The sequence below is a fragment of the Melampsora larici-populina genome (assembly GCF_000204055.1).
Source record: "Melampsora larici-populina 98AG31 unplaced genomic scaffold MELLAscaffold_116, whole genome shotgun sequence".
Lineage (NCBI taxonomy): Eukaryota > Fungi > Basidiomycota > Pucciniomycetes > Pucciniales > Melampsoraceae > Melampsora > Melampsora laricis-populina.
Window position 1 is genome coordinate 97,698 of NW_006768880.1, and position 10,490 is coordinate 108,187.

General features: G+C 43.1%; 1 protein-coding gene across 1 annotated transcript; it reads right to left on the reverse strand.

The window, feature by feature from the left end:
• Positions 1-2,163: 2,163 nt before the first annotated feature.
• On the reverse strand, positions 2,164-5,505 carry MELLADRAFT_114147 (uncharacterized protein; the record flags this gene model as incomplete). The annotated part of the gene is made up of 5 exons (XM_007418966.1): positions 2,164-3,140; positions 3,215-3,771; positions 3,930-4,022; positions 4,445-4,617; positions 5,353-5,505. 5 exons carry the CDS (start codon positions 5,503-5,505, stop codon positions 2,164-2,166), a joined length of 1,953 nt encoding a protein of 650 aa, XP_007419028.1.
• Between the last annotated feature and the right edge of the window lie 4,985 nt (positions 5,506-10,490).

Genomic DNA, 10,490 nt, shown 5'->3' on the forward strand with positions numbered 1-10,490 from the left:
TCAAGGGTGGTATGAGTTTGGGCGTCAGTACCCAGAGGTGGAAGACCAGTACGTCTTTTAAGGTGTGATGAAGCATTAGTATTGACTTCAATATGAGGAAGACTTTCAAGTCTTGAGGTATCGATCACATAAGTGCATCGGCTAGGTCCGCCAGTAGCTGTAGTTGGTCTTTCTTCCTGGGGAGCCAAAGTAAGACCAACCCCCAAAGTAACATTATTCATTGACACATCCTCCTTCAGGGAGCAAGGAGGTTTGATTCCCGCAGTCACTTTAGTCCCAGAAGTGCCCCTTGACGGACAGACCTCTTCTGGCGGAGGTAATTCGCAGTACGAGACAGGTCCCTCCACAACCTTCTCGGGGCCGGGGCCCATTTCACCCAATCCCGGACAACAGTAGTTAGAGGATGTTTCTTTCATTGTTGCATTTGAGTAAGATGTTTAGAGCCCTCTCACGGCTTTTCGAGATACACGGCGCATCTCTATGTGGCGTCAAGACACCAGAAGGGCACGGGATTATGTGGGACGGTTAATCCCGGCAAAAAGTCCGTGAGAAGATCTCTATCAAGGTGAGAGGGGGAGTAGTGGAATGTGGTCATAGACACCCTACTAGTGAGCATGATGGTTTCATGCAAGTTTGCGCAGGTTACTATAAGTGCCCACTTGTAGGATGTGACATGTTGCCAACATATGTGATACGGAAGGTTTTTACCGTAGGTGTAGAAGTTGACGTGTACCAGGTTGGATACGTCTATGAGCACTTCACCCGTCGAGGTGTGAGTTTATGCTGATGAGATAAACATTAGCATGATGGTTCCCACCTGTTGAGTTGCGTGAGAGAGGTGTATGACTCTTCAAGTCGTGAGGTTCTTGAGTTGAGTGATACGGGAAGTACGCGCCACACGTGGAGAAGTTGAGGTGTAAGATTCCTTTATGCGCATTTTACCTTTTGAGGTACGAGTATGAGTGTCTTCAATAGACATTAACTTGAAGGTGTCCACATATTGATTTGTGCGGAAGAAGGGTATGACTCTTCAAGTCGTGAGGTTCTTTGAGTGGAAGGTTTGCTTATGAATGTGTATCCAGTGTGGTTTGAGAAGTAACGTCTTCTTGGGCCGCAGGTGTTACTTTATATAGACAAAGTGTGTTAGGTTTAACTTGCGTAGATTGACAAATTTCAAAGGAAACCCTGGTGGATTGTAGGTTTCTCATAGGGTTACGTAATTTTACTCCATACGTAAAGGTATAGTATGTTACAAGTACTAATACCGTGTTTACAAAGGTGTACTTACCGGTTTATGTAAGTGTTGAGGTACGTGTCTTTATCCACGTCATGGTCTTTTCAACTTGTTGCAAGTCATTAGGCGTGATAAGTATCAAAGATGAGGCTTAAATGCGTAAAGTCTTTTTAGAATGAAGATATTCTTGTATATGTACAAGTTTTGTAAAGGTTATTTAACAATGTGTTATAATTAAGATGTAGATTTGTTTCTTTTTAATCTCAAAGTCAAAGACTTATTCAAGTCAAGTTTGGTCAAAGTGATATTAAGTTCAGGTTTAAAGGAGGCACGTGAAGGTATTAAGATAAACCAATTTTGATGTCTTATTTACATTGGAGACATTGATAGATCCGGGCAGTAGACTATAATAAAGTATAGAAGGAAACATAGCCAAGACAACTTGTATTTGAGCGCACATACATGTATAGAGCAGCAGGTTTGAGATAAGACAAGAGACTTAAAACAGAATCAGGACGAGTCAAAAACGCACAAGAGGATATCTGCAAGATATCGAAGAAAAGACTTCAAGTCTGAAAAGGAAGGATACCAAGAGGACAGGACAAGGTTGAGCTACAACGATTTAGAAGGCAGTTGTGAGTTTTTATAAGGTGGAGCTGAACAACAGACTTAAGCAGGTTTAATCGCACACAAAAACAAGGCATATAGGAAAGAAGGTTTATGAAACAACCTATAAGAAGACTTAGACGATTTTTTTTGAAAAGTGAGAAGGTCTTTTTGATGAGGGTGATCAGTCTTGAAGCAGATACTTTGATCGAAAGAGCATCTAGGGACACAGAGGAGTTTTTAAGAGTGTTAGTATCAGTTTTAACAAAGGGTAAGGAAGGTAAGGTGGATGAGCTTACGATCAAAAGCAGTCAATTAGACTTTTAAGTCTGACGAGTGAAGGAACCCATACGTTCGATGGTAGTAGGGACAAGGTTCTCAGCCACAGTGGTGACAGAGACTTGAGGGATAGGAGCAAGTCCAGAGGTTGGAGCAGATGAAGAGGACCGATTGAGGCTGTGACGATACCATAAGTTGTCTCGAATGGTGAGGTAGCCACAGACAGGCCTATGACCTGCATCGTGAGTAGAAGACATGCAGTTAGGACAGTAAGGAAGATACTTCCAGTGGGAGTTGAAGGTACGCGGAGTCTGACGTCCTCGAGCGTCCCATCCAGCCATAGGTAAGAACTTGTCCTTGAGAGACAAGAGTTGAAACCAGCGATGAGTCGCATCAGGTTTGAAGACAACCTCAAAGATCCTACCTCCTTGGTAGGTGAAGAGAGGGCGAGAGGAGAGTTCACGGATCTCGACGATAGCAAGGTGATCGTTGGCGGTTTGAGTCCATAAGGCTCCATAGATCTCCTTCATGATAACACGGTGATGGAGGTGGAAAGGTATACCTGTGACTTGCAACAGGAGGCTGGACATGCGGGGGATCAAAGCTGAGACGTGACTTAAACCGTAGATGAGGACCGCAGATTTGAGGTTGCCGGTTTGTTGAACGAAAACACCACGTTCAAACTGATCCACCTTACGAGTGAGGCGAGTTTGGGTGGTGCTGGATCGAAATCGCACAAGGTAGAAGCGGTTGTTGCCAGGGCCAACAATCTGGGAGACATGATTGACATAAGGGGAGAGGAGGTCTGAGATTACCTCAAAAGGAGCATAGTGACGCTTGAAGTCACCAAGGAGGACAACCATCGCCCAGAGCTGATTGTCGGCAGGCGTGACATGGTCGGCGTGGTAAAGACTCCACCAGAGGCGCATCTCATGAGGGAGATTGGTGGTAGGGGCTAAGGCATACCGAGCGGTATCCTCAGAGGGATTCGTGGTACGCAAGGTGAGGTGACCTGGACCAGCTGCTCAAAGAAACAGCACAAGGTGTTAGTGAGACATAACAAGGAGGTGAGAAGTCTAAAAGACAGTAGCTCACGGTAAGGTTTGTCAGTAACTTGCAAACTAGAAGTGGCAGGGAGGGTTCCACCGGTGATCTCGACCTCATCGTCGAGAACTTGAGGGGTAACAGAGGTACCAGCAGGAGGAGAAGAAGCAAGAGCTATCTCCTCCTCAGAGAGGCCATCGTCGGACGAAGCGGTGGAATCAGAGTCTGATCCTGTGTCAGACAGGTCAGAACTTGGGAGAGGACGCTTAGAGGCGGTACTCGTAGGAGCAGGCTCAGCAGGAAGATCCGGGGTGGGATTAGCAGGCACCGTAGTAGCCTCAGACGGAGCATCAGCCGTAGAATCGGTGACTTGGGTGTTGGGAGGCCCCATCGGCTCGTCATTGATAGGGGCAGGTTGACTGGAAGTCGAAGGCTGGTCGATAGCCATCGTGTTGGAGCTGGTGGAGGCGGATAAACGGGCCACCTTGCGAGGTAAGTGACCAGAAGGAGTCACATGAGGACTGCTCTTTCTGGAAGAGCTCGAGTTCTTGAGGGCTGATCCTCGTCGAGAAGCAGGAGTGGATGGAGCCATTGGTGCTATAGGTTTCCTTTTGTGATTAAAGCTGGTAGAGAGCTTTAGAAGGGGTAGTTGATTCGAGTTGAATCTTCTGGAGGTGTGAGAACACATAGGGTTAGTCTCAAATCCGGATAATTCAATTCTTAGATGAATCGAATTAAGGAAAAGGTAGTTAAGAAGATAACTGACCTGAAGGTGATTGAGCTTAGGGAAAGTTCAAGCAAAGGTGTTATACTCGAGTGAGATTGTATAAGAAGGTTAGGAGGTGATTGAGGTGGTTTTCTAAAGGAGAGTGTTGAAGAAAAGAAACAACAGGTGGAAGAAACATCAGCAAATCGGTCTGACAGGATTCTAGAGAAAGAGTTGAGACAAATTCAACGGAGGTACAAACTGTTTAGTACGAGTTTGAGGAGGGTATTGTAAGATTTTTAGTGAGTAAAGGTTGGTCTAGAGGAGTAATAGCAAGGTTAGTACATAGATGATTGTAGAAGGTACGAGTTCGAAAGAAGACAACAAACAAGTCAGTTTCGATATCAAAAGGTATCAGGGAACGTCAGACAATGTTAGACGGTGAGGAAAGGAAGAACTCACCAAGGGTGAGTCTTTATATAGGAGTTCAAGGTCCTGATTGGTGCCAATCGACTGTTCCAGAGAGGAACCCATAGTGTACAAGGCGTAGAGGGAGGTGTGAGACTGATCTGTACTCGAGATAAGAGATTCGATCATCCGAAAGAACTGTGAGAAGGCCAAGAGCTTCAGATGGTTGATCCGCAGGTGTAGAATCTCGATTTGAAGATGCCAAATGGTGTAGGTGATCAGGACAAGGTGAGATAAGCTCTTGGGGTATATCTGCTCGAGTTTCAGAGGTAGCTTGGTCCTGATTAGGTTAATGGAGGTACTGAAGGTGAGTAATTGATGAGATTAATCGAGTATGAGTAGGTGTAGAAGGTTCAAGCTTGAGGTTAAGAGTGTTGAAGTGAAGCTGAGATTCGATTGAAGATCTTGAGAGGGTTCATTATAAATGAAGGTGAGTGAGTTATCTAAGTAAACTGAGAGAGGTATGTGATCTAACCGTGATCGAATGGATATCTTAGTTGAGGAAGATGAGTGTGAGTGAGGAAAAACTCATCTAGGATCGAATTGAAGTGTTCAAGAGGTGGTTAGGTGGCGAAAAATGACATAGAGGGTTGGAAACCAATTGATGTGAAGGTATGAGGTTATCTAGATGAGTTCCTGATGAGTTCCTGATATGATTTGATGGAAGATAAGGTGATGAGGATGATGTTGACCATCCTAGAGTGGTTGTGAGGTAACTTTGATTGAGGTTGAAGGGTGTCATAGGTCAAAAGATGACGTGGTGGATGGGAAGAGGGCTCCATGGAAGATTCGAGAACATAGGAGTGTTCCGCTGAGGTGTATAAGGGGTGTTGGCCCTGGTAGAAGCCCTGTGGCGGGTTTCAGGTTTGTGACAGGCTCTTGTAACCTGTGAACTAAATTTGAGGAGTAGTACCCGGTACATTGGTACCGGTACATAGGTTAAAGGAGGTGATAATCCTCCTCATTAGGGTTTGTTAGGTCTAATATGTAACAAGCGGTGTGTAGTGTAATGTACCGTAGGTCCGGGTACTGAAGTTCCCGGGCAAAAGCCCTGGGTCAGAGGTAGTGGGTTCAAGTCACAGTCAGGATAGGTGGTGATTGTAGCATAATGCTTATACAAGGAGGTAGTTGGTTCTAACCACGGGTAGTGAGGATCATGTTCAAGCATAATGCTTATAGAGGGAGGTAGTTGGTTCCAACCACGGGTGATGAGGTTCATCCTTCAGCATAATGCTTATATAGGGAGGTACTTGGTTCCAACCACGGGTAATGAGGTTTATGTTTAAGCATAATGCTTATAGAGGGAGGTCACTGGTTCAAACCATGGGTGGGAAGGTATGTATTCAAGTAATATGTGTGTATATAGGGAGTAGGTGGTAGACCTTGGGGGCGTATAGGGTCCACAGGTGGATTTCATATATGATTAAGACTATCTAGAGATGTAATAGTAATACAAAAGAGGTATTCTGATACATAATGTCAGTTTGGGCAGAGAACAAACAATCTTTGTAGTAATGGTGTCTTTTTGACATGTAATGTCAAAATATTACAAGGGAGCTGACTCATAAGGTACTTGGTCTAGCCTGTAGGTGCATATGTAATAAGCAAGAAGAACTGAAGGTGGGTTTGGCGATCCAGGTGGTAAACCAGAGAGTTTTGTCAAAGAAAAAATAGGGTTGTTCTTTTGGAGAAAATGACAACATGGAGTCTTCACTGCTATCTTTGATGTGTATTTAGGGACACCTGGTGTGTTTCTAGTGGTGAGTGTACACAATGGGGGTATGGCATGTAGCCTAGTACCAAAGACGTATTCAAAAAGGTCACTGTTTATTAGGACAAGGCCTGTCTTTAAAATGACAGAGGAGGGATATTTTGGTTACAGTTCCACATATCTATTATGAGTTAGCCTATGTGGCGGTGCCTACCAAAATAAAAGATGGGGCATAGGGGCATAAGGGCATAAGGGTTGTAACGAATTGAAGGGTAGTCCCCTGCGCGGTGCGCAGATTCACCAGTTTGGAGAAAGAATTGATGGTTATTCTATTTGGTTTGGAGTTCCAAAGGTGTTTCAAGATATGTTAAGGGGACATGAACTTCGTCCAAGAGGATTAATAGTCGCCTGATAATATGTAGATCATGTGTGGGTATTATGAATTATTATAAGAGATGGAATGTTTGGGTCTCCACGTAGGATTTCAGAGTTGCTGAAGATGTGAATTGAACTTCCATATAGGGATTCACAGAATGTTGTGAAGAGATGTTCACAGTCTTTCACCTCAAGCTTGGGCTTATCTGGGTGTTTCCAGTGAGGAAATGTGGTAAGGGTGAGTGGTGTGGGTGTGGGATTTCACCAAAGGTTTCTGCAAATTTCTGAAGGATTTTGCATTCAGAGTTTTTTAGCAATGCAAGGATGGGTAAGGTAGCTCAAATTTACCAAGGATGATGGAGGTTGAAGTAGGTGTTTGGAATGTTATGCACATCCTGAAACATTTATAATATGTCAAGTGGGTGCGGGCGGTACTTTGCTGCGTGGTTGACTACTCCCTACCTGTGGTAGGTTATCATTACCAACACTTTACGCCAGCTTCTTCTCGCACACTACTTTCTGTGATGCAGAAGTCTGGAGGTTTAAGTAGGTGTTTGAAATGCTATGCACTTACTCATAACATTTATATTATGTGAAGTGGGTGTGAGCGGTACTTTGCTGGGTGGTTAACTACTCCTTACACCGTGGTAGGTTATCATTATCAACACTTTACGCCAGCTTTTTTCGCGCACACAACTGTCTGGAGTTCAGAAGTTTGGAGGTTGAGGTAGGTGTTTGGAATGTTATGCGCATTCCTGAGACATTTATAATATGTGAAGTGGGGTGTGGGTGGTATTCTGCAGGGTGGTTGACTGCTCCTTACCTTGAGGTAGGTTATCATTATCAACAACTTATTACACCAGCTTTTCACACGCACAACTATCCAAAGTTCAGAAGTTTGAAGGTTGAGGTAGGTGTTTGGAATGCTATGCGCATTCCTGAGACATTTATATCATGTTGAGTGGGTGTGAGCGGTACTTTGCAGGGTGGTTGACTACTCCTTACACCGTGGTAGGTTATCATTACCAACACTTTACACCAACTTGTTCCCGCACACAACTTTCTGCAGTTCAGAAGTCTGGAGGTTTAAGTAGGTGGTTGAAATGCTATGCACTTTCTTATAACATTTATATCATGTGAAGTGGGTGTGAGCGGTACTTTGCTGGGTGGTTAACTACTCCTTACACCATGGTAGGTTATCATTATCAACACTTTACGCCAGCTTTTTCGCGCACACAACTGTCTGGAGTTCAGAAGTTTGGAGGTCGAGGTAGGTGTTTGGAATGTTATGCGCATTCCTGAGACATTTATATCATGTTAAGTGGGTGTGAGCGGTACTTTGCGGGGTGGTTGACTACTCCTTACACCGTGGTAGGTTATCATTATCAACAGCTTATTACACCGGCGTTTCACACGCACAACTATCCAGAGTTCGTAAGTTTGGGGGTTGAGGTAGGTTTTTGGAATGTTATACGCATTCCTGCAACATTTATAATATGTGAAGTCGATGTGGGTGGTACTCTGCGGGGTGATTGACTACTCCTTACCTCGTGGTAGGTTATCATTGTCAACAACTTATTACACCGGCTTTTCACACACACAACTATCCGGAGTTCGGAAGTCTGGAGGATGAGGTAGGTGTTTGGAATGTTATGCGCATTCCTGCAACATTTATGACATGTGAAGTGGGTGTGGGCGATACTCTGCGGGGTGGTTGACTACTCCTTACCCCGTGGTAGGTTATCATTATCAACAACTTATTACACCGGCTTTTCACGCACACAACTATCCGGAGTTCGGAAGTCTGGAGGATGAGGTAGGTTTTTGAAATGTTATGCGCATTCCTGCAACATTTATGACATGTGAAGTGGGTGTGGGCGATACTCTGCGGGGTGGTTGACTACTCCTTACCCCGTGGTAGGTTATCATTATCAACAACTTATTACACCGGCTTTTCACGCACACAACTATCCGGAGTTCGGATGTTTGAAGGTTAGAGAAGGTATAAGAGCGCATATTGCGCACTCACAACATCCGCAGGATGTTTTCAGAAGCTGGGTGTGGTACTCTGCGGGGTGATTGACTACTCCTTACGCCGTGGTAGGTTATCATTATCAACAACTTATTACCCGGCTTTTCGCACACCCAATTGTTCATATTATGAACAACAGAAGAATGGTGTCAAGACAAAGGATATTTGCATCCGTATCTTTAACCGGAATGTGAACAATCCGCATTTTTAGAAAATGAGTTGTTAAAGGAGGTGTTTGTGAGTGGTACTTTGCGGGGTGGTGACTACTCCTTACGCCGTGGTAGGTTATCATTATCAACGCTTTTTACGCCGGCAGTTCGCACTCACAGCCTTTCTTTATAAATAGAAAGGTATAAAGGGTTCGGAATGACAAAGTCATCCGTAGAAGGTGGGTAGGTTCGACATCAAGAACGCTTGATAGTCTAAAAAAGGGATTGCTCCCAGTAAGGTCGGACACCAATTAAAATGATTGGTAGTCTGTTCAAGGTATTCCAATTAGCATCTGATAAGAAATTTTGCCCTTTTCTTCAATTTCTGATAGAGATGTGCGTAAAGCCAGGGCAAACGTGGGGGAACTAATTTTCTCAGCGGATTTCTCCACGAGGACTCTTAATTCTGCGCTTACAAGCTATAAACAACAGCATCATCACTATTTCATTCGAAATACTGTTCGAACTTCATTTCGGACCTTATTCTTTCATGACACTGATCACTAAATCAAACCAGCATCGGATAAGAAATTTCGCCCATTTATCATTTTCTGCGAGTGATGTACGTAAGCCAGGGCAAACGTGGGTGAATTAATTTTCTCAGCAGATTACTCCGCAAGTACTCTTAATTCTGCGCTTACAAGCTATACACGACAGTATCATCACTATTTTACTCAAAACACTGATTGAGATTCATTTCGGACTGCTATTCTTTCGGGACACCAATTATTAATGAATGATCATAACACTTTTTCATTTCCCGAGCCTGAGCCCAACACACTATCAATAGCGGAATCACCCATTTTGACGTTGCCGGACTCCGGGGGCGGTGCGTAAAAAAATGCCAGATTTACCCTTTAAACGGACTAAAACAACGTATTTTATTGATATGTCGAGTGTCATCCGGAAAAATGGTGTTGAGTGGTTGAATCCGTACTTCAGAAGTGTTATAAAACATTTCCGAGGTGTAGAGTCCAACCCCCCTATGCTACAGGCTTGTAACAGATCTGGTGTGATTTACTTGGCTTTACCCTTTCAGCTTCACTCCCATATAGGTAGTCAGGAACCTGATCTGCCTTTATTTTTGACCCAAAGTGGGACATCAGGGGTAATTATTGAAATTTCATCCAGACTGGGCATTTTGGCCCTGTTTGTGTCAACCAGGGCCAAAACAGGGCCAGGAAATGCGCGTGTGAGAGTTATATTTGAAATTCAACCCTTATAAATTAAATGAATCACACTACACTTTATTAACAAAATCAATACACTACACAACACCACACTACACTTCATTAACAAAATGAAAACACAACACTACACTATTAATGAAAGTAATTACACTACACTAATAAAACAAATCAAACACACTACACTACACTACACTATTAATGAAAGTAATTACACTACACTAATAAAACAAATCAAACACACTACACTAATAAAACAAATCAAACACGCTACAAACTTGAAATTCACTACACAACATCATTAAAATAAAAACACTACACAACACTCAAAAATGAAATTCATTACACTACACTAATAAAACAAATCAAACACGCTACAAACTTGAAATTCACTACACTACACTATTAAAATGAAAACACTACACAACACTCAAAAATGAAATTCATTACACTACACTAATAAAACAAATCAAACACACTACAAACTTGAAATTCACTACACAACATCATTAAAATAAAAACACTACACAACACTCAAAAATGAAATTCACTACACTACACTAATAAAACAAATCAAACACGCTACAAACTTGAAATTCACTACACAACATCATTAAAATAAAAACACTACACAACACT